Source organism: Ictidomys tridecemlineatus, chromosome 3 (assembly GCF_052094955.1).
Source record: "Ictidomys tridecemlineatus isolate mIctTri1 chromosome 3, mIctTri1.hap1, whole genome shotgun sequence".
In the NCBI taxonomy this organism is placed as follows: Eukaryota; Metazoa; Chordata; class Mammalia; order Rodentia; family Sciuridae; genus Ictidomys; species Ictidomys tridecemlineatus.
The window spans coordinates 80,684,417-80,709,080 of NC_135479.1; the positions used below are offsets into that span (position 1 = coordinate 80,684,417).

At 43.7% G+C, this 24,664-nt stretch overlaps 1 protein-coding gene across 13 annotated transcripts in view; it reads left to right on the forward strand.

The window, feature by feature from the left end:
- The window catches only part of Tmem108 (transmembrane protein 108), a 297,680-nt gene that overhangs the window by 250,140 nt on the left and 22,876 nt on the right, over positions 1-24,664 (forward strand). For 7 of the 13 annotated variants that reach the window (XM_021727548.3, XM_021727549.3, XM_040269811.2 and 4 more), the window contains one exon: positions 23,993-24,088. The exons of the other annotated variants lie outside the window; for them this stretch is intronic. In XM_021727548.3, the coding sequence (XP_021583223.2) occupies positions 23,993-24,088 (96 nt within the window). The remainder of the gene's footprint in view (positions 1-23,992; positions 24,089-24,664) is intronic. 13 annotated transcript variants of the gene reach the window in all.

Consider the following 24,664-nt stretch of genomic DNA (forward strand, 5'->3'; position numbering starts at 1 on the left):
AATATATCTATTAATATAGCTCATGAGGTCTAAGGAGATTTGTAGTTCAGTGAATATCTTAACAGATTACAGAAACATCATTTGATCATATTTGATATTCACTCCTTTAAGAAAAAAAAACTCTTAAACATAAGCAAATAATTCCTTCACCTAACACCAATAGCTATTGTTTTGTGATCTCATTTTCATTAAAACCAAGATCATAAATAGGGATGCCACCACCGTCATTTTTATCAAGGCATTAAAGATATGAAACAAGGGTTGCCAACATTATTTTCAGGAACATCATTGTTTTCCTGAAAAATCCTGAATCAGAGAACTAATGAGAGACACTACTAAATCATAGTCACAAAGCCAGTGCACAAAACACCAAGTCCTGATGATTCTACTTACAGGAGGATCAAGAACAGACAGAGCTCATTTCTAGTGATAGGCAGAGAATTGAGAATGAAATCTGAGAGGGGAAATCTGAGAAAGCTGAGAGGGAATATTGCCTGAAAAGAAGTACAGAGCAAGTTTCTGGGAGATGGAGATGTTCTGAATTTTTATTGAAGTGCTTCTTTTTTATTGTTTTTATTTTTGATCAACTTGTATTGATTAACATGGAGGTCAGTGGAAGGTTTCCACCAATGCATATAACATGCACTGATCAAATCCAATCTTCCTTTACCCACCTTCCTTCAACACACACACACACACACACACACACACACACACACACACACACACCCTTCTTGACCTCCATTAATCTCTATTCGACATTCATGACAATTCTCTTCAGCTTTCACTGTGAAAGAACACATGTCTTTCTGTGTCTGGCGTATTTCATTTAACGTAATTTCCTCCAGTGTCATCCGTTCTACTGCCAATGATAGGATTTCATTCTTCTTTGTGGCTGAAAAATATTCCACTATGTGTCTACCACATTTTCATTATTGATTGGAGTATTTATTAAAAGATGTGTCCTCTAAATTGAAGTTATAGAAATTTTACAGCACATACAGGAAAATCATATAGAAGGTTGCCCTTTCAGACTAGCTTCTTTCACTTCGCAGTTTATTTCTAAGCCTCCTCCATGTCTTTTTGTGGTTGGATAACTATTTTCTTTTGACAGCTAAATAACATTTTGTTGTATGAGTGGACCACAGTTTTCAATTGACCTTATTGAAGAACATCTTGGTTGCTGATAGTTTTTGACAATTCCGAATAAAGCTGCTATAAGCATTCATGGATTTCATGTGAATTTTTATGTGAATATAAATTTTCAACTCATTTTGGTAAATATCCAGGAGTACAGTTGTGAGATCACATGTTGCGAATGTTTAGGGGCTGGGGACGAGGCTTCCACCGAAAACTTAAAATAAATATTAAAAAAAAAAATCTCTCTCTTCTCTCTCTCCCTCTCTTTAAAAAAAAAATGTTTAGTTTTGTAAGAAACTGACAAACTGCCTTCCAAAATGGCTATAACATTTGGCATTCCTGTTAGCAATGAATGAGAGTTCCTATTTTTTTTCTACACCCTCATCAGCATTTGGTATTATCAGTTTTTTGGACATTAGCTATTACAATAGCTAAAGTTAGAGTTATCTAATTGATAATCTAATTAGATTTATCTTATGGTTTTAATCAGCAGTTCCTTAATCATTTCATATGCTTACTGGCCATCTGAATGTCTTTATTTGTACAGTATCTGTTCAGATCTTTTACCCCTTTTTAAATGGGCTATTTGTTTACTGAGTTCCAAGAGCTATTTGTTTATTATGGATACCAGCCCTTTATCAGATGAGTGCAAATATTTTCTCCAAGTCTATTGTCTTTTTTTTTTTAATGTTTTAACCTTAACAAAATACAGCTTATCATTTTTTTCCTTAGATCCTGCTTTTGGAATTGATTCTAAAAACTCATCACCAAATAAAAGGTCCTATAAATTTTCTTCTGTTATCTTCTACAAGTTTTATAGTTTTTCTTTTACATTTAGGTCCATTTTGAGTTAATTATTGAGAACGATAATAAGGTCTGATTTTTTTTTTTTTTTTGCATATAGGTAGCTACTTGTTCCAGTACCATTTGTTGAAAAAACAGTCCTGCCTCCAATGCTTCTTTGTCAAAGACAAGTTCACTATATTTTTATGGGTCCGTATCTGCTATACTCTGTGTTCTGGTCCATTGATTGCTTTGTCTATTATCAACACATACTGTCTTGATTACTGTAGCTTTATCGTGAGTCTTGGAGGTGGGTAGTACCAGTCCTTCAATTTTGTTCTTCCTCAGTATTGCATTGGCTATGGTCCTTTTGCCTTTCCATATGAATTTTAGAAATAGTTTGTAAATGATGTTGTGTTTTAGAAATAGTTTGTAAATGATGTTGTGTTTTTAATTTCAAATTCCAATTGTTCATTACTGGCATATAGGAAAACATTTGACTTTTTTTTTAACATTTGACTTTTGTTTATTAACTGTGCTTATTAGTTGCAGGATTATATTTTGGGTTTGTCAGTTCTTTGGAATTTTCTACACTTGCAATCATGTAATTTGCTAATGAAGATAGTTTTATTTCTTCCTTCTCAGTCTGTACATCTTTTCTTTCCTTTTCTTATCTTAGTGCACTAGCTAGGACTTCTAGAAAGATGTTGAATAGGAGTAGTGAAAGAAGACACTTTGCCTTGTTCCCAATCTATTTTGTGAAGTAGATTTCCCTAAAGTAACTTACTAAAATCTCTTCTGTATACAAGCAGTGAATGGATAGAAGATGTAAGGAAACTATTTTTTAATTGCAACACAAAAAAAAGCTCAAATTTAATCAAATGACTAAGACACAAAGAAAACTACAGAAACTTCACTAAAGGGCATAAAAGATTTGAACAAACAGAGAAAGGTGTTTCTTCTTCAAAGGGAATATTTAGTATTATAGAGATTTCCCAAATTAGTTTATAGACTTAATGAAATCTAAACCAAAATTGAAATAGTGAAATTTTTTTATTAACCTGTAGAAAATCAGTCCAAAGTCCGTCTGGAAGTACAAACATGAGTAGTAAAGACATGATTTGAAAGAGTACTATAATGAGAAAGAGTTTCTCTGCCCAAAATCAAAACATTTCTTCAAGTAATACTGATTAAAATATCATCTTACAGGTACAAAAGAAAAAAAAGAAGGTACATTAGATTAGGACAACAGACTCCAGAGACCAGAAATGGTTTCTAGTATATTCAAAAATTTTAAATGTAACAAAGGTAGCAGTCCAAAAACTGAGGGAAAGGTAATTCAATAAATGGTTTTGGAAACGTTTATTGAGTATTTGGGAGAAAATGAAGGAGATCTTCACCATATATGGTATGTCAGAGTAAATTATAAATGGATTGAACCATTTGTCTTAGCCAGGAGACCTGGGGGAGGAGGTTTGGCATAGGAAGTTTCACGCTGAGTGCTCTGGGAAGCTGAGGGAAGCAAACCAGGCAGGAGTACAGCAGCTGCCATGCCACTAACACAGAGTTCAGCCAGCTCCTTGGAGAGCTGTCAAACTGGAACAGCCCTTTAAAGTTGTCCCAAGTCGAAATAAAGACTTCCTTGCCCAGGAACTGACCAGGTGTTGAATATGGGGTATTATGGCTTGGATCTGAAATATGCCTCAAAAACTCACACGTGGAAGACTTGATTCCTAATGCAGCAAAGTTTAGAGTTGGAGCTTTGGGGAAGTGATTGGCTCATGAGGGCTGTCATCTCATTAGACTAATCCATGTGGTGTGGATTAATAATTTGAATGGCCTACTGGGAGGAAGTAGAGACTACAGGCAAGTAGGGCATGGTTGGAGGAAGTAGGCCACTGGGGGTGTGACTCCAGGGACTATACCTTGTCCCTGGTTCTTTTTCTCTGTGTCCCACTGTATGGAGCTGAGCAGCTCTCCTCTGCCATGCCCCCCACTGTGATGTTTCTGCCTTGGTGTCAGCCAACCATGGACTGAGACTTCTGAAACCATGAGCAAAAATAAATCTTAACACATTCTCTATGTGATTTTTATAGGGTATTGATGAGCTGACTAACACATGGGGTTCACCTTGGAGGGGTGTAAACATGGGCTGGGCAGCTTTCTCTGGCAGAAGGAAAATTCCTATTGTAGCCCACCCTCCTAGCAATGTGGAGGGTAAGAGCCTCAGTCTTGGAGAGGGGATCTGAGCGACATAGACATGCACTGCATGGCTAAATGTAAAAAAAAAAAATGAAATTATAGGACACAATTATAGAAGAAAGCATTGGTAAATACTTCCAAAAACAGAATTGGGAAAGACTGTTCCTTGCTTCAAAAAGAATTCAGAACATAACCCCATAGACACAACAGAGCAAATCAAAGCCAAGTAACCTATTGGGGGAAATATTTGCAGTAAACATAATAGTTAATAGGTAATATTCTTGACATAGAATATTGCTTATGAATAAATTTTTAAAGACTAGAACTGCAGAAGAAAGGTAGGCAATGATCACAAGCAAAAGAAAATAAAGATGAATAATGAATTTCTAGATAAGTATCCAACTTCACTAATAATCAAAGAAATGGAAACTTAATACAATTTTTCCTCTTCAAAATCCCAAAGTCATATGACTGAGCCATAACAGAGGACGCATTCAAATCCAGGGTTGAAGTCTGGTTAAATGTTGCACAGTGTAGTACATGCGTTGAATCAAAGCCTCATTAAACTAGATAGTACAGAAAACAGAAAAGCAACCACAGCAACATAACTGAAGACTCTAGAAGACAAATGGAAAAGGTGTAACTTCCTTGCAAACCTGAAAACGTTGAATAATAGATTGTAACCGGGGAAGACCTAGAAGCAACCCCAGTTGACCCTGAAGAATGCCCCAAGGCTCAGGATTGGGCAGTAATCCCAGGAACCTCTAGAAATGGGAGTAAAGGCCAGAGGGTTGGTTGAAAGGCTGCGTGAGAAGCATTTGGATCTCCAGAGCCTTCCCAACTTTCATGCAGCTGCGGGTGTGTACTTCCCCTGGCCCCAGCAGAAGGCTGGAAAGTCACTCTACAAACCCGATCACACCCTGAGTCCCCCAATCTGATTACAATGACTGTGTCATTTCTTCCATAATAGCTGGGTATTTTCTAAATCATATTTTTTTTTTTAGAAAAAGGAATAGTAAAGCAACAATTGTGACTCTTGGTTTTGTTGAAGTGGGGATGTAGGAAGAAGGAGACAGCAGTGGGAAAAGACACTAGGACTTCAGGGGAGCTCATCTACCTGCAGGAACTGGCTTTCCTTCCAGCTCTGCTTTGCCTAAGGCCCTGAGAGGAACGGTCTGCCTTGGTATTCAGCTGAACTTCACCTCCAGCCCCTCTCCTCCCCTCCCCAGAAGTGGGGTTGCTGGAAGTTCCTACTCCATTGTCACTTGGTTGTTTCCCCCGGGCCACCTGCCCCCATCCAGTGCCCAACAGCCCTCAGCCACCAGTCAGAACAGTTTATTCTGACCGGTGTATATTTGGAAACCAAATATACATTTCTTCTTATGTCTCAGCACCTTATCAGCTATGTAACCTTAACCTTGAAATTTCTCTTAACCTGAAGGAACCAGTAAGACTTTTGAGCAGGTGGAAGGGAACCTCTTTCCGGAATACCAGGAAACTGTAGACAAAGATGTCACTAAGGGGTGTAAAGGTGTTGGTAAGGCTGCCTTAGCCCACCGACCCCAACCCCGTGAAGTATGGACAGCAACGCGATGCTGATTTTTATCTTAAGTCAGGAGATCCGGTTCCTGGAAAGTTCCTTCGACAGAAACGTCTAGTGTCAATCTTACTTCTTCCAAAAAAAAAGGAAGATGCAAAATCCCAGCCTGCAAGAGGCATAGCAAGAATTCCACCATGACTTCACATCCTAGGGTGAGGGGGGGAGGGGACCCAGGCCCAGCACTGCCATATCTGCTTCCCTGAATATTTCTCCCTATTGTTCCACCTTCTTACAGATTGGTAACCCAATGCATTAGGACCTTCATCTATCACTCTGCCTGAGTGCTACTCATGGACTGACAGAGAAGGTCTGAGGTGTGAGATCTGAATTGGGAAAAAGGTGGAACAATAGGGAGAAATATTCAGGAGCCTACTTATCTTCCCCAATCCCTTTGTCTAAGCTCTTTCAAAAAAAATAAAAATAAAATAGAGCAGATTATGCTAAGGGAAGCTAGCCAAGCCCTAAAAAACAAATGTCAAATGTCTTCTTTGATATAAAGAGAGCCACTAAGAATAGAACAGGAAGGAAGAGCATGAGGAAAAGACTAACAGTAAACTAAGACGAATGGGGGGAGAGAAAGGAAGAGAGAAGGGGAAAACATATGGAAATGGTAGGAGACCTTCAGTGATACACAAAATTATAAGAGGTTATGAGGGGCAAGGGGGAGGGGGAAAAAAGGGGAGAGAATTGAACAACAGCAGAGGAGGTAGAGAGGGAAGATGGGAGGGGAGGGGAGGGGAGGGGAGGGGGGATAGTAGGGGATAGGAAAGGTAGCAGAATACAACAGTCACTAATATGCCATTATGTAAAAATGTGAGTATGTAACAGAAGTGAGTCTGCATTATGTATTTGGGGAGTTCAAAACCCAATTGAGTCAAATGTATGAAAGATGATATATCATGAGCCCTGTAATGTTTTGAACAATCAATAAAAAAATGGAAAAAAAAATAATAAAAAATAAAAAAAAGAAAGAAAATATGTTTTTATTTGCAAAAATCCCTTAAAAAAAAAAAATAAGTGCTGTGCTTTGCCTGCTAGCCAATTTATAATCACAGAGCCCATTCGCCCAAACTCCCTTTTATCAGTCCAAGGCAGGCAAGTGAGCTGTCACAAACTTTGTTCCTTGACATTCTGGAAGTGTTCATTTGTTGTGCATTAATGGGTCCTGGTCCTTTAAGGTTGCTTAGCAATGAGATCACAGGAGTCAGGGCGAGGGGCTCTTGCTTCTTCCCCATACATTTGTTTCCACTTTGCTTCTGTGCATTTTAGTCTCCTTATTCTTCCGGAAAGACTTGATCTCAATTTTTGTTACAAGATTTACTGCCAGTGGCTCTTCTGTTGCAAACCACCCTGCAGCCCTTTGGAAAGCATACATGACAGACAGATGCTGTCATGTCAGGCCTCTGAGTCCGCCGTGAGAATGTGGCAGACACCACGCCGGGCGTGTGCCAGTGAGGCTCTGAGCTGGGGGCAATGCCCAGCTGTGCACATCTGGAGATGCAGACCCATGTGGAGCCACCCAAGAGATGTGGTCAGGCATCTGATGGATTCCAGCCACATCACAGGGGCACAAAAGGGTGAGCTGGCACCTGCAACATCACCCACCCAGCACAACCCCAGGAGAGCTTCGCCAACAAGCGTGTCTATCTCAGTGAGTCCTACAGAAAGAAATCTTAGGGTTTGTGTAGTGGATTCTAGCAGCACCTCTGTGAATCAGGGTGAGGTGGAAAGAATGGGTTTGGGGTTAGACTACTCGTAATGATCCAGTGCCCTCTCTGCCCCACCAGTGTCCTCCCCCATCACCAGATCCCACTCTGCCAGACAGAATCTGGCAAGCCCAGCTCAGAAAGGGGTTTAAGGAGCCAGGCAGACTTCTAAGCTGGTAGCAGGAGCTTGTCAGATCTTACTTTAAATGTCATCTAACCATTTTTTTTTAACATGGATATAAATTTCTAATTTGGCTTCTTCCTTTACACATTCTTTTGGCATATGTGCTAAGCACATGCTTCAAAAATCTAGCTATAGTTCAATTCTGATTTTCTTATTTAAAATGATCAGCCCTTCACACTCTTATGCATAATTCAGTATGTCAACCAAGATCCTTTTTGAGCTTACGAGAGGGAAGTGGGGTGGGCCGGCAAGTGTGAAGATAGTTGTGTGGGTCACACCAAGTTAGCACCTGCACCTATCCCATAGTGAGACTTATTTCCATCCAGGTGACTTCCAGTGCCCTGCTATTTACCTGGAAGAATCTGAGAATCCCTGCAGAGAATTTGGGAATAGTTGTAAAGAAAAAAAAAATACTACATTGAGGTCTTTGGTTTGGTTCGGTTCATAAAGTTCAAAATGAGGACATTGTTTAAGTAAGCACATACGTTCTTCTGGGTTTATATTGTTAGAGAAATTTCTGTTCATTTTAAATCTCTCTGAAACCAGGATGCATATCATGATCTGCCATCTGCCAGACTACTCTTTGACGCAGTTGTCACTACCTGTGTGGGGCAGGTCATGGTTCACCTCTCTATTTACATTTCACCATTTGAGGCATGTGCATTGTTGACACAATGTGAAACTTAGTGCTTTTTTTTTTTTTTTTTGAAGTTTTCACAAAGATTCCCTGCAACTCAAAATCGAAACAAAAGGTTGTGACTACTGAAGCAGAGTAGCAGAGATATTTGTGGAGGAAACAATAAGAATGGTCTCTAGCGGAGCACAGTGTCACACACCTGTAATCCCTACCGCTAGGCTCAGGAGGCTGAGGCAGGAGGATGGAGAGTTCAAAGCCAGCCTCAGCAATAGGGAGGCGCTGAGCAACTGAGTGAGACCTTGTCTCCAAATAAAATACAAAATAGGGCTGGGGATGTGGCTCAGTGGTTGAGTGCCCCTGAGTTCAATCCCCAGTAACAACAACAACAAAAAGAAAGATCTCCATTCCATGTTCCGAAGCCACAACCAAGCCCTAAATGGGACCAAAAGAAAGAAGACTCTTGCAAAGATAAAGCTGGATTGTTTTGTTATTGAGGTATATAGAAAAGGATCAGCAATAGTACACCCCAAGCCATAATGGAAGGTGGCAGGGACATGTGATAGAACTGTCTAGACACGTCTAAAGGCACTCTTTCCGTCAAGATAGAATAAAAATTGTAAATGTAAGGAAGTGTGTCACAGTTTGATTGACAGTATTTTTCTCTCTCTCTCTCTCACTGGCACAGAAAACCATAGTGTGTTGCTTTTTTATATTTGGTGCAATAAGATTACTTAAATCAGAAGAGCTGGAATTTCCTTAGATAACTCTTACATCTATTGCCCCGTTGTTTGAAGAGAGAACTCATAAAATTCATTTCCAGAATCAAATTGGTGTAGCTCGTATCTGGATACAAGCTCCCTCATCCTCAGATAACTTGACTCGTACAACAAGGAGTTCTTGGGCTGGTAGAATGAGGGTGCTGTAAGGAAATCTGTGGTCTCAGATGTCCAAATCTCAAAATTCTCAAAACCTCAGATTCTCAAACATGAAGCCCAGAATCCAAAGCCTCTGCTTAGGCACCAGACACTCATTGAAGAGGAACATGAAGCACAATGCACTTTCTGCCATCCCAGGGGACTCCTGAGGATGGAGAAGTGGTTGCAGACTGAAATGTCCCTCACTGGGCTCTTGGCATTTCTATTGTCCTCCGTCTCTGCTCTGGGACACCTCTCCCCCCTCCATCCCAGCCTCCTCCGCTTCTCTCCACCCCTCTCCTCTCCTCTTGTACACCTGGAAGTGGCAGATTTGTTGGGGCAGGGAAAGAGTGGGGACATGCAGGGACAAAGAAAACAATACAAACGGCAAGGCTTCGAAAAACAGTTTGAAAGTCAACTGGAACCTTCCCCTACTCAAAGCCTGCCATGCTGTGAATCAGGAGTTGGCCAACCTGACAGCCTGCCCCTCCTCTTGGTAAATAAGGTGGTGTTGAAACAGCCTCACCCACCCCCTCACCTCTCCTCTGTGGCTGCTTACACACAAGGGCAGATTGGAGTCACGGTGACATAGTCCTAAACACGTTTACCACCTGGACAGTCACAGAAAAAGTCTGTTGATTCCAGGTAAACCTGGAGTGCTTTTTAATAAGTGCTTTTTAATCCCAGGACTTGGAAGATTCTTCAATAAGCTCATGTACACACACTCCTTCTAAGAGAAAGCTGTCATAGGTAGATTTTTTTCCCAAGTTTTTATGGGAACCCCTTTTGCGATATTAACACCTGACAGAAAAGCAGCCACTTCAGGAAAATGACTGCTTAAGAGTCTCCAAGACACTGTGGTAGGAAAAGCCAGGTTTGTCTAGGACACACTCATCTGTGTAAAAACTGGGTGGGAGGGCTGGGGTTGTGGCTCAGCGGTCGAGCGCTCGCCTAGCATGTGTGAGTACCACATAGAAATAAACTAATAAATAAAGGTCTGCAACTATTTTAAAAAAATATATATGAAAAAGAAACTGGGTGGGAAAACGTAAGGAAGTGTTCCTGACTGTTCTGATGACCTCTGTAAAAGGTCTCTCAGGGGCGGGTAACGCTGCCCACCTTTGTGGGGTGGAAACTGGGAAGTTAATGTCACACTGTATTTATTTTCTGCGTTTTGACTTTTGAATTATGCTAATATATTTTATTACCTAAGCAATCGATTAATATGTCAATCAACATAATTAAGTTTTAAAATAGGAATGTGAAATGGTAAACCCCTTGGGAAAACAGTTGGGACGTTTTTAACACAGTTAAATATACACTTACCATATGTCCCAGCACTTCTGCCTCTACGTATTTTTACCCAAGATAAATGAAAACATATATCCACACAAAGGCCTGTAAACAAGTGTTCAGAGCAGCTTCATTCATAATAGCCCTGAAGTGGAGGCCGCCCAGTTGTGTTTATTGACAGATGAATGATGGGCAGTGCCGTGTAATAGAATACTATGCAGTAATAAAAAGGGAGCAAGCCACTAATGCACACAGAAAATCAATAGGTTTCACAGCTGTTAGGCTGAGGGAAAGCCAGACACACAGTTCTCTCATTCCACATATGTGAAAATCTAGAACAGATAAAACAAGCCTATAATGATAGAGATAGATTCCCTTGGACTTGTTGGGGGCAGGGGAGATTTGACTACAAAGGGACACAAGGAAACTTCATAAGGGACATGGAAACGTTCTATATCTTGACTATGATTGTGGCTACTTGTGTGTATTTGTCAAAACTCGGCAATCTATGTTTAAAGTTCAAACCAGCTGATTTTCAAAGTAAAAGACAATTAAGGAGCTATTTAACCCTTAGAACACCTTTCCTGGTTGAAATGATATTATGAAGCATTTTTAAAACGTAAGAGGCCAATGTCTAAAATCCCACCAAAGTTCTAGGACAGGACAGCTGTCACCTAACCTGGAGGCCACCGGCATTCTTTGTTCCAAAGCCAAGTGTCCTTTTATACTGGATATAAGAATTAGTCTTATCTGCCAGCTTCTAAGGGTGATGTTCTTTCCTATGACATACTAAAAGACCTACTGGTCATTTCTGCCTCCAGATGTTCACATGGTATCCTTTGGAGTCTAAAAGATGTCTCTCACCTGGGATACAGACCCGCGGGGGACTGCAGCCTGTGCAGGGAATGTGGCTGGGCAGGTCAGGCGTGGCTCTCAGCCTGTGCCAGAGCCGTTCAGTCCTGGGCGTGCATCGAAGCTCTCCAGCTATGCAATTTTAGGCAAATCCCTCAACCCCTTTGCATGTTTCTGCATCTGTAAGATGGCTCGGATAATAATCCTCTGTTTCAAAAGTTATGTAGGGTTAAACAGATAATGTAAGGAGCTCTACAAAAACACCCCCCAAAACTAGCATCTTAAAATGATGACTCACTTTATTTTATTTGAAAATTGATACCTGGAAAGGACTTGGTGGGGACAGCTCATCCCTGCTTCATTCAGCACTAGCTGTGCTGCAGTTACCTGAAGGTGTGCCCACTCACATCTGACAGTGGTCACCAGGAAGACTGACAGCCAGGGCTTCATGGGCATCTGCCACCACCTCTGTCCTCTGTCCAGCAGAGGCTTCAAGTAGCAGGACATGTCAGCCCTCATGACCTAGCCTTGGACCTCACAGTCACTATCACCATAGTCACTGAGCTGCCCAGATGCAAGGAGAGAACAGAGACCCCGCTGCTCAATGAGTCAATGTCACAGGAAGAAGAGCCTGTGGGATGAGATATGTTGGCGTGTTCATGTTTAGAAAATCGAATCCAGCACAGCAGTGAAGTGACGCGTGCAGCACCTGGAAAATAACAGGCTCAAATAAATGATATCTGACCATTTCTTCCTCTGCAACTTCTGTCGCTTCTATAAGCCATATTATTAGCATTGTTGCCAGGAAACTTGGTGCGGCTTTCATGCCGACAATCTGACGCTTGCCCTTCCCTGCTGTGGGTGGGTGACGGCCACAGACTCAAAGCTACTTCTAGGGAATAGAGTAACAGGAACTTTGCTGCCGGCCCAAAAATTCTGCAGCACACTGCATGGTGCCTGAAAGTGATATTGTCGCTGTGAGCAGAGACGGCTGCCAATACATAAGCTGTAAGTGAAAATGAAACCCAGTGGGTGGACAGCAGGACAGGCTGTGCCCTGCCGAGTCAGCCTCCTCCATGCGGTCCCTCCTGCCCAGCAGCTCTCCCCCACGATCCCCAGGGAAAGAAATGTGGCCTGAGCTTACCAAGTCCTTGAATGCACAATGGGTCATACCCACACTACAGTGCATGGGCTCCTCTGGACTCAAGTCCCTGTTTGGCCCCATAGAAGTTCAAGGGCAGAATTTGGACCGTCCCAATTGAAAAGCATCCATTTGGTTGGAGCCCAAAGGAAAATAAAGACCATGAATCCAAAGTGCAGAATCATGGAGTTAGCACAGCCTCCTTTCATGAAGCGACCCCTTCTTCTCCCCTGGCTTACAAGCTCTTGGAAAGTGGATCCCTCGGGAGCCAATCCACTTGTCATTGGCTGACTCCTGGGTTCCTGCCGCTTTTCTCTGGCACTGTTTCTGGACCTCAGCTGCCCCTCTGCCCCGTATTCAGTGGCTGGTGAGCACACAAACATGCCTTTTGAGGTCATGCTTTACAAATGCAAATTGATTCCACCAAGGGCAGACAGGTTAGATGCCATTTGTTCTTGGCTCCCTTGAGCTTTAAAAAAGGAGCAGAGGGAAGGGAGCCAGCCAGCTAGAGGGCGCTGTTTCCAGAAGCAGTGGTACCTGAAGGAGCCTGGGGCACTGCCTTATGGCTCCCCTCAAGCCTCTCTCCCTTCCTAGGCAGTGGACCCTGCATAGCTGGGCCCCGATCCTCTGCACTCCTTAGGCAAGAACCTCCAAACTTTGGCCAGAATCACTGGAATATTTTGTTTGTTTGTTTGAGCAGATTGATGGACCTTTCCCTGGAATTTCTGATTCATTTCCTGTAGAACTAGAGCCCAAGAGTCTATTTATACACATCGCCAGGTGCTAGAGATGCTGCTACTGGCCCATGCTTAGAGTAATTCTTGTGACAGGACATATTCCTCACTTATGATATTTATTATATTCTGCTTTTCTTTATTAATTTTAAAGCAAAGACTTAGATCAGCACTGTCCAGGAGAAATACAAGTCACAAATATAATTTCAAGTTGTATAGTAGCCATAGCAATAAAAAAATATTAAGATTTTATTTAATTCCGTATATTATCATCTTTACATGCAATCAATATCAAAAAATTAAGGGAATATTTTAGATTTTTTTTCATATTAAGTCTCCCAATTTAGGTATGTATTTATACTTAGAGGGCGTAACTACATTGTGAGTGCTCGGTAGCTACATTTGGCTGGTGGCTACCATATTGGAAAGGGCAAACTTAATGTCTACCATGTGCCAGACAGTGTTGTAAATCTCATATATATTGACTCCTCTAATCCTCACAATGATTCTACAATCATTATTGTAGAATCATTGTGAGGCGGGTAGATTCTATTCTCGTTCTACAGATGACATAAGGAAGATAAAAAGAGCTGAAGTAACTTGCCCCAGGACCCCCAGCTAGCAAGGGGGAGAGAAAAGTCTAAAACCTCAGCAAACAGCATCAGGGAACATTATTTCTTTGTCCATAATAAAGGCAATGCTTAGCTCAGATAGGACAGCCAGTCCCCAAATAATTTAAATGAGTGGGAGAGGAAGGTGGGGAAGGGATGAGGGCTGTGTCAGACTTGCCCAGCCAGCAGGATTAAGTGCCTCAATGATCGCTGTGAGGGGAGATATTTTTAAATTAAATTTGAAGTTATCTATTCCCAAGGAGCTTCCTAGCTAAAATAAAACAGGGAAAGGGGTGATCAGAAGCAGTGTGGGATGCAGTGGGGCATGTCTATAATACCAGGAACTTGGCAGGCTGAGGCAGGAGACCAGCCTGGCCAACTTAGGGAGACCCTGTCTCAAAATAAAAAGGACTGGGGATTTAGAGGATCCTGGGTTCAATCCAAGTACTATAAAAAAAAAAGGAGGAGGAAAAATCAGCAGTGTTTGGATACCAAGTATTATAGTCTAGATATTAGGTGTCCTCAAAAACTCACATATAAGAAAATGCAAGAAGGTTTAAAGGAGAAACAATTAGGTTATGAGAGTATTAACCAACCAGTGAATGAATCCCTGGATGGGATAAACTGAATGGTAACTGAGGGTGGGTGGGGCATGGCTGGAGGAGGTGAGTCATTGCAGGAGTGCCTTTGGGATATATGTTTTATATCTGGTGAGTGGAGGTCTCTCTCTGCTTCCTGATCATCATGTGAGCTGCTTCCCTCTGCCACACTCTTCCACCATGATGTTCAGCCTCACTTTGAGCCCCAAGGAATGGAGCCAGCTGTCTATGGACTGAGACCTCTGAATAGTGAGCCCTCAAATAAACTTTTCCTCCTCTACAATTGTTCTGGTCAGGTCTTCTAGTTATAGCAGCAAAAAAAAGCTGACTGAATCACCAAGACCAGATAGAAGCTGGAAATTTGCATACAGGAAGTATTTGGGAAGTGCTTCCACACTGACACCTTTAGGAGAGTAAGGGGAGCAGTCGGGGGGTTGGGGAATAGTTGGGCTGCAGTGCAGTTGCTAATCCTAAGGGGAACCCTAGAGCGGGGTTTGCCCTTCACCCTTAGCCTTGGCCTAGGGATTGGAGCCTTTCAGGAGATGTGCTTCAGCTTTGATTCAGATATTTTTTAGGGGTTCAACTTGGAGGCAGTTCTCCCAAACTGAGGCCAGGGCACCTGTCCTTTTAGCCCCACCTGAACCAGTCACTGGATACAGGTTTTCCAGGAATGGGGTATAACCCTGAGCAGAGCAACTCATTTAAATCCAGGACCAATTACTTGACTGTGTATCAGCTGCCCACACTCCTAGCAGCCAGCAGATGATAGCCTCATGGTTGGAGGGTTGGGGAAGGAATCAAGGTGGTGGACCTGGGAGTATCTACAACAGCAACTCAATGCCAAAGCTAAAAGAAACAGAGAGAAGTCACCATGATCAATGGAGGCAGCAGGCAGAATCCCCCCTAATCAGACAAACTAACGCAAGGTCATGAAGCTGGCGGGTAGATTTGTGCCTTGGGCCATCTACTTCCAGGGTTTGATTTCTCTCCACACCTCCCCAGGAAAGAAGAGAGAGGTGAAGAACTTAAGTGTCCTTTATTATATAATATCCTGTTCCTAGGTCTGTAGGGTCCAAAGACTTTGACTTCTAGATTGTAAAGAACAGCTGGACCACATTGGGGGTGGGGTGCATTTACCTTATGCGTTTGGGGTACCAAGGTTTTGGGGAGCAGTGATTGGAGTGAAGGAGGATCAGCTAAGTAAATCTCAGAAGCAAGGAACCACCTCTCCTTCTTCCCCCTACCTAGGAGATAGGAACAGCCACTTTCCCTTGCTAAGCAGGGTGTAGAGACAACATGGGAATTCTTCTGAGCTGGGCTCTGATAGTCCAGCCCCACTTCACCCCCAGCCTTGGCCTAGGGATTAGAGCCTTTCAGGAGATGTGCTTCAGCTTGGATTCAGATCTTTTTTTAGGGGTTCAACTCAGAGGCAGGGTTTTGGACTTGGAGTGGAGATGGCCAGACAAGAGTGGCATAGCTGTCTCTAGGGAGCCTGACTCTGCTGAGTCAACAGAATCTGCTGAATCTAAGAGCCTTTGATCGGTGGTGAGCTAACTGGAAGCAGAAGTAATCAAGACTTGCTACTAAAAGTGGTTTACAAGTGGCAGCATCCACAGGTAAACCTACTTAAGGGAGTAGGTCCTGGGCGGGGGGGGGGGGGGGGGGCTTTCCTCCCCTATTTCTTTTTTTTTTTTTTTTTTAGTGAACAATAAAATTATTTTTAAAACAGGAACATATTGATACCACTGGTTATCAGTGACGAGTCCTGCTCCCTCACATGTTGAAGTTTGAACATTAGAGAAGCATGCCCAGGCAAGCACAGAAAGCAGGGTTTATTTTAAAAAGGGTAACATTGGGGCTGGGGATGTGGCTCAAGCGGTAGCACGCTCACCTGGCATGCATGCGGCCCGGGTTCGATCCTTAGCACCACATACAAACAAAGATGTTGTGTCCACCGAAAACTAAAAAATAAATTTAAAAAAAAATTCTCTCTCTCTCTCTCTCTCTCTCTCTCTCTCTCTCTCTCTCTCTCTCTCTCTCAAAACAAAACAAAACAAAACAAAACAAAAAAAAAAAGGGTAACATTAGACCTCTCCCCTCCCAGGAGAGAGAAGGGAGCCAGAGCTGGTATCCTGGTATCCCAAGAAGTGCGAGCTTTCTGCCTTTTTATATGTCCTGGGCTTCCTTTGTTCTTCTGCTCTCTTCCCCTTATCTCTCTCCTTCCTGCCTACATGACTAGGCCAGGGGAGATGCTCTGGGATGACTAAAAGGTAAGAAGCAGGGGCCAAGGTGGAATGATCCATGCAGGAAGGGGGCCCAGGGTGCATTAATTAACAACTTTTACAACTCCCTATATGGAGGGACAATGCCTGGGACAGGTTACCTTAGCAACAGGTTGGAAGAGGGGCAGGTTATCTTGATAAGGGTGGAGGAAGGGCTCTGAAGGAATTAACATTTCCATTTCTCCCTTCTCTGGATCTGACCTTTCCCTATCTGCCTGTCTAATTTTTCTTCAATACCCAGGGGAGCATCTTAGCTCCACCTTGAATGTGTGACCTTGAAAAACATCTCCTGAACCTCAGTTTTAGGCAATGAGACCCACCTCACAAAAGTTTTGGTGAGTATTAGATCAGTTTTCAGGGGTAAAATACTTGCAGACATCATAGGTGTTCAATAATGTGTATTCCTATGACGAACACGGCATCCTATCGAATGTTTCCTTCCATGTAGAAACTTACCTTTCCAGAATTTTCCAGGCTTTTCCCCTACCCATATTCATTTTATGGCCTGTGGTGGGAATGAGGTGGTAGCAGCCGTGCTGACACCAGGTGACTAATTACAAAGCTACTACACTCAGCACTCCATAAATGTTTGCTAAATGTGTGAATGAAGAGATGAACAAATAGTGGAGTGATTATAAGAGAACTCAGGTCTCTCCTCTTCCTAGAAGCCTCCCAGGTTTCTCTAGTTTTCATGAGTCCCCTGACAAGCTGCTGCACATAAAATCCACCCAAAAGAGTCCATCTCCCATCTTTCCCTCCCTGTTCTGTGGGTGTTGTTCTTGTCTTTTTGGCTTAGCATGAATGGAATGACTTATTTAGCATTTCTACCACGAACTTACCCTCAGGTCCACATTGAATCATTCAGGTACCTAAATCCACAACTTTATATTCCCCCCCCAAAAAAAAGAACATGTAAAAGGTGGAGGGTGGATACTCCTGTAATCCTATAGATGATTGATATTTGCTTTTAGGACTTTGTGAAGATTAAAATGAAAATGGCTTAGTTACAGTGCCTGGCACACAGTAGGTGCTCAACCAATGGAAATTTAGCATTAAAGACAGTATCAGTATTGGTTATGGGGAGAAGGAAGATGGGGAGGGAAGCTTTAATTCCCCAGCACACACAGCCTGGAGGGTGGAAGGCTGAATTTCAGAATTCAATTGTGAAATCCAACTCATGCTCCAAAAACCTAAATTATAGCGTGGGCTATGGGCACCCTGCCTTGAAATGGGATATTAGGCAATTTCACAAGAATGCACAGATGTGTGGCCCGAGCCATTTTGTTCCTGGCAAACTGGAGCAGGCAGTGAACCTTTGGCAGTGGAGGAGAGCAGGGCCAGACAGCCCTGTAGCCAGCCCGACAGGGAACCAAACGGGAATATCAAGCAGCTTTGCACGAGGCTCCAGAGAACATGGAGCAGATGCCGTTCCCTCCTGTTCCCTGCCTGACCCCTCCTCCAGGATGCTTCCCCACGGGTCCCTGCCAGCTGCCACCCTTCTCCTCTCTCCTTAGAAGCTCTTTTATTGGGAAAGGGAGTTGCTAGAGGATGACACTTCAGACTGTCAACAAATCCATGAGGATGTCAAGTCGAAAGCCCCAGAGCACCGGGCTCTACAGCACACGCCTGTAATCCCAGCTTCTGGACAAGATATAGTCCCCAAGGGCACACTCCTAGAGACCAAGTCCCTGGAACCACAGGTCATAACTTTCCCAACGTCACCTCTATGCAGGTCTCTGGGGAGAAGAGTCACAATAGGAATGGGAACGGAGTGCCCTGGGAGCTCTGGGCAGGGAGATAACATTTCTGCCCTGCAAGATGAGGAAACTCAACTTTGTCAGGATGAGGTGAAAATCAAATTGGGTTTTAGAGGTGAATTCATCATCACCTAACAGGAAAGGAGTATGAGTATGTGTAAGTCAGCTTTCGTCACTGTGACAAAATATCCGAGGAAAACAACCTAATGGAGGAAAAAAATGTTTGGGCTCATGGTTTCAGAGTCTGGTACAGGATGGCATAGGAAGCTACTCAGCACACAGCAACTAGGAAACAGAAAAAGGTTGGGGCTGGGGTGCAAGGAGGAACCTGGGACAAGATATAGCTTCCAAGGGCACACCCCCCAGGACCTACTCCCTTCAGCAACTCCACCACCTCCCAAATACCCATTCAGCTATTCAACTATGAATTAATCAATGGATTGACCTGAAGAAATTAAAACTCTCATCCAATTACTTCCCAAAAGCTTTATCTCTGAACATGGTTACAGTGGGGACCAAACCCTCAACACGTGAGCCCTTGGGGACATTCTAGAACCAAACCATAACAGGGCAGAGACTTTGAAGGAGGATGGGTGTGTTCATATCCCATCCTTATCTGGCCTCTATGTTTAAGCACCAGGGCAGCAGAGCACATGGGGATGAGTAAGCTCTAATTTTCCCTTACCTGCTTCCTTGGTCAAGAAAGTCATGGTTATTGATGGTACATAGATGGCATTGACCCTGAGTGAGCAGTTGGAACTTTTAACCCTGAATGGGTTTGAAAAAGCTGTACGTCGAGGCTGCTAATCTCCCTGACCCTTTCACCTCCAGACTCCACACTGTGATTCCAAAGGAGAATATTAAAAAGATGAAAATCAGGGAATTATCAATAGATGCAGCAATACACATGGAGTCTTTACCCCTTCCTCTCCCTAGAAGGTTCCGAAGCCTTTCCATAGGTAGGTTAGCCCAGAATATAGCCACTTTGCTAAAAAACCATAAGCCAGCAGCTGGCATTTGGGCACGAAGGAACTCAGGCCCCTCCTCATCTGTCTCTCTGTGTCTTTGGGCACATGGTCCCACTCCAGGTTGCTGGGAAAATTAACCATGAACTTCGCTTCAGTTCTGTCCCCTTCTGAGTCCAGCCCATGCGATGGCCTTACGTTGTCCCCGCTATCTGACCTCCATAGAGCATTTTTTTAAAAATTTCTTTATTTTAGAATAGTTTTAAATCTACAGAGTTGAAAAGGCAGTACAGAGTATTCCTGGATACCTGTGATCCGTTTCCTCCGTTATTCATCTCTGACATCCTCTGGTTCGTTCGTCACAATGAATGAACCAATCTGAAGGCACTATCGTGAATGGAAGTCCAGACTTCGTTCAGACTTCCCTCGATCTTTCCTCATGGCCTTTTCCCATCCCAGAATCCCACCCAGGATGCCACGTTATGTTTAGCTGTCACGTCTCCTTAGGCTGCTCTTGGCCAGGACTTCCCTCATTTCTGATGACCTTGAGCGTGTTGAGGAGTACTGGTCAGGTATTTTGTAGACTGTCCCTCAATGTGGGCTTTTATTTCCTCCCCTTCTGGGGTTTATACTGGGATATGTGCTTGAGGGGGGGAAAAGGCTGCAAAAAAGCAGAATGCCATTTTCAGATCGAATTCTATCCCGTCAGCATGATTTTTGTATCATGGTGGATGGTGACCTTGATCACCTGACTAAGGTAGCTGTCAGTCAAATTCTCTTCTATAAAATATATGGAGTGCTCTCTTTAAAGTTTAATTTTGTGGTGGATCAGCAGATCAGCAGCTTTTTCACTGCGGTGACCAAAAGATCTAACAAGAACAGTCAGGGGAGAGAAAGGTTATTTGGGGTTCATGGTTTCAGAGATCTCAGTCCAGAGACGGCTCATGGCTGAAGAGTATGGCAGAGAAAAGGGGGCTCAGCACATCTCACAAAGAAACAGAGAGAGAGCTCTGCTCAATAAGGAGGCAATGTGTACCCCAAAGGCATGCCACGGGGACCCCCCTCCTCTGGCCACACCCTATCTGCTTTACAGTTATCACCAAGCTAATCCCTATCCAGGGATTAATGCACTAATGATTACGTTAAAACTCCTATAACCCTATCTATCGTTTCACCTCTAAACATTCTTACATTCTCTCACACATGAACTTTGGGGGGGACACCTCATATCTAACCCTGTAACAGCAAATAATAATCGTATTCATGTATGGGGCGCGATGTGTTGTTTTGATAATGCTTACATTGTGGAGTGATTCAATCAGGCTAATTAACAAATCCATCACCTCAAATATCTATCATTTCTCTTTAATGGTGAAAACATTCAAAATTCTATTACTTATTTGGAAACACGCCACCCATTGCTGACTGTAGGCCCCGTGCTGTGCGACCGACCAGCGGGACTCATTCCTCCTAACTGAGACCTAGGGCCCCTGCACCAATGTACCCCTTGCACCAATGCCCTCCCCCTTCCCCGCTTGACCTCACACCTGCCTTTGCATCACTTTTATGAGCCTCTTCCTTCCTGCTGGGGAGTGGGCAGGGCCAGCAAGATAGAGCACTTGTGTCCTTTTTTATGATGTCAGCAAGATGTTCCCTGAATACTAACACGTTCCTGGTGCATTTTATGAGAGGCCAAGCTGACCTTGACCTCCATCTCATTCCTCGCTGTGTGACCTCAATCCCCATCACAGCTGATTCTATTCCGTGCCTGCAGGGTAGCTCCTGGGAAGCAGCAGCCACGGCCTTCAGTCTGTGGGCGCCATGTACTGTACCAGCCTCCAGCTTTATTCCGTCCACCTCCCCTCTGGGCCAGGAGCTTTGTGTCACTCCTCATATGCACTTGTTCCTTTCTTCCTTCAGGGGAGCCTATAGCCATGTATCACATCATGGTGCTGTGGGAAGAGCCCAGAATCAAGATGTCTTTCTTCCCCAGAGTCTGGGCAAGAGAAAGGACAGTAAGAAAACCCAATTCAAATATCCAGCACGGAAAGTCCCCTGATGTCTCAATCCATGCTGGTCACTGAAAGGGCTTTGATTTCACTTCTCTGTGGGTGGCGTTCTGGTTATTATTGCTGCCTCACAAACCACCCCAAGATTGAGCAGCTTAAACCAATAGAAACCACTCATTTTGATCATCAGTTTGGGTAGGGGTCACAGGTCTCTGCTTCACCCAGGCTGGGGGGCTTGATGGGTGCTGGGAGATGCTCTTCCGAGATGGCTCACCCACGTGGTTGGCAGGTTGTGCCAGCTGTCATGTGGATAGTCCAGCTGGACTGAAGGCCAGGGGCCTGCCTCAGTTCCCTTCACATGGGCCCCTCCCCGGGCTGCTCAAATTTCCTCCCAGCATGCTGGCTGGCATCCAAGAGGAAATACCCCAAGAACAAGGAAGAAACTGTTCATCTTTATGGCCTGGCCTTGCAAGTCAGGTGACATCTCTTCATCCAAAGTCACATTTAGAAAGAGTAGGTTGAGATGTACAGTGATGGCCATTTTTAAGCACCACCACTGGTGAGCGACTTGAAGAGTTTTCTTCTTTTTCAGCAAATACCTGTTCTAGCTCAGGTGCTGGTCTAGACATGGAAATGTGACATTGAACCTGAGACAGTCCCCGTCCTGGAAGCTTCAACAGAGTTCACATTGGGTGGGCAGACAGACCAGACCGTGGTCATTTCCATTGAGTGAGATGCCAAGGTACAGGTGAGCTTAGAGATCACAAGCACCCAGAAGGGATTCCTAACAAAGTCTCTGAGGCCTGGGAACCCTTCCAAGAATAATCTAGGAAAATGTTTATTCCAAGTCAAAAGACCGAGAGAGAAAGCTGAAGAGAAAAGGCAGCATAGTTGCCTCATGGGTGCGTGTACTTAGGAAAAGGTTATTTTACATTGTGATGCTCAATGATAATAGTTGTTCTCATCAATAATAACAATCTTATTGTGGTCGTCAGCTTTTCTGCTGCTGTGACTTAAAGATCTTACCAGAACAATTTTACGGGAGGAAATGTTTATTTGAGGGCTCATAGTTTCCAAGGTCTTAGTCCATAGAAAGCTGGAACCCACCAGGTGATGTCCCGACTTAGATCCTCAGGGCTCTCGGTGAATCCGGACATGGTAGCAGAGTGTGTGGTGGAAGGAAGCAGAGAGAGAGGTCGCCACTCACCAGTTTCAAATATATATCCCATGGGCACCCCCCCAATCCCCACCTCTTCCAGGCACACCCCACCACTTCAGTTACCACTCAGTTAATCCCTATCAGGGGTTAATTCACTGATTGGGTTAAGACTCTTACAACCCAATAGTTTCTCCTCTGAACCTTCTTGCATTGTCTCACACATGAGCTTTTGGGGGACACTTCACATCCAAACCTTAACGGTTGTTATTATTGTTATCTTTAGCAATAACTCTTCTGCTCATGTAGGACATTTTCCTAGATCAAAAATTTGTCAATCCATGGCCAGCATGTTAGTGGAATGCTCAGAAATAGCCTGCAATTCCAGCTACTCAGGAGGCTGAGGCAGGAGAATCACAAGTTCAAGGCCAGCCTCCGAAACTTAATTTGAGACCTTGTCTCAAATTAAAAATAAATAAAAAGAAAGTTCTCAGTGGTAGAAAACTCGTGAGTTCAATCCCAGTACCCAAAAGAAAAAAAATATATATTTCTCAGTCCCCAGCATCTCTATGTTGAACCATGACACAAAGAAAGACCGCCAATTACAATTTTAAATCAAAATAAAGCAAGCTTATATTGTGTACCAGAGAGAGCTGGCCAGCGACTGTCTCACCCAAAGCCGGGCTAGAGAACAGCACTCCAGCTCTCCAGGAAAAAGATTTTATTGCACAAAAAGTTACAAAATGGGGTGTCTTGGGAACTTATAGCTAACGGGGTTCTGGCAAGCATAATACAAAGGCAGATAGCAGGTTAATGAGCTACGTGGCTTAACATTTCAAGGTAGGGAGTAAATCGAGATTCCAACATCAGAATTTATGAGGCCCCACTGAGGTTTTAGGGAGGGTTAGTATCTGGTCAAGGAGAGCCAGACATGGGTGAGTTTGGAATTAACTTTGTGACGAGATGGCTCCCGATCTTAGGATAGAATTAAATTGGGTTCCTCATCTGGGGCAGCCAGGATCAGAAAAGCCTGGTTTTAAATCCCAGGACTGCCACATGGTGGCCCTTTTGGCCTTAGACTTAGCAGTGAGTTAACTTGGAGATGATGGAGGGACTCAGGCTGCAGATGTGTCATGCTCACTTGTTTTTTGCTCCCAGGAAACAAAAAAAAAGAGGTGTGTGTGTGTGTGTGTGTGTGAGAGAGAGAGAGAGAGAGAGAGAGAGAGAGAGAATGCATGCACAGGGAAATGAAAGGAAGAGCTGCAAGTGTGGGCACATGTGTGTGCATGTATGTGTTTTTGTTGGCACACTGTGACCTGTCAGCCACTCAAAGCTGCAGCACAGGATCGATTCATATTGACCAGAGGCCACGGGTGTGCCTGGGGCCCACGGGCCCGTCTCACATGGTTTTCTTGCATGTGTTCTAGAGATTGTGCTCTGGGAAACAGTTCCCAGTGGAGTCATGGACCTCATCAGTCCAGCTGTTGAACCAGTGATCTCCGGACATTTCTGGAACCCACCAGGTGATGTCCCCAGTTAGCTCTAAGTACGGAGCAGAACCTTCTGTCCTTCCGCCCTGTGGTTGGAGGCCTCTCCCTAGCAGGACTTGATGGGAGGGAACTTTTGAAATGTGGCCCTATAGAAAAGGCAGCCACAAAGATTGGTTCTGAAAATTCTTTGGTTCCATTTAAAAAAAAAAAAAGCACCAAGGTCACAGGTCACAGGCATGGCTTATGCCTGTTGAGAGCAGTCACTCAGCTCACCCTGAGTCAAGGCTACATATTTATTTCTGAGTAAGGAAAACCAGGCTCCAAAGATCTAGGAGTTTATACTTAATCTTGAAGATAAAAGAAATCATTGGAGTTCAGAGGTCAGAGCACACAGGAATCCTGGAACCACAGGGAATGGAGAAACTCTGACTATGGAACTTAGTGGACTTGGCCAGCAGTGAATTGGCCACTGTCCCTCCCAGCCCTCCCCCAATGTGGCTGAGTGCCCAGGGTAAGTCATTTCAATTTCTTGGGCCTCCACCTTCTCATCGGTAGGATGATACCAAGAGAGCTCATCACCAAATAAAAGGTGATGAGCTTGAAATTAGA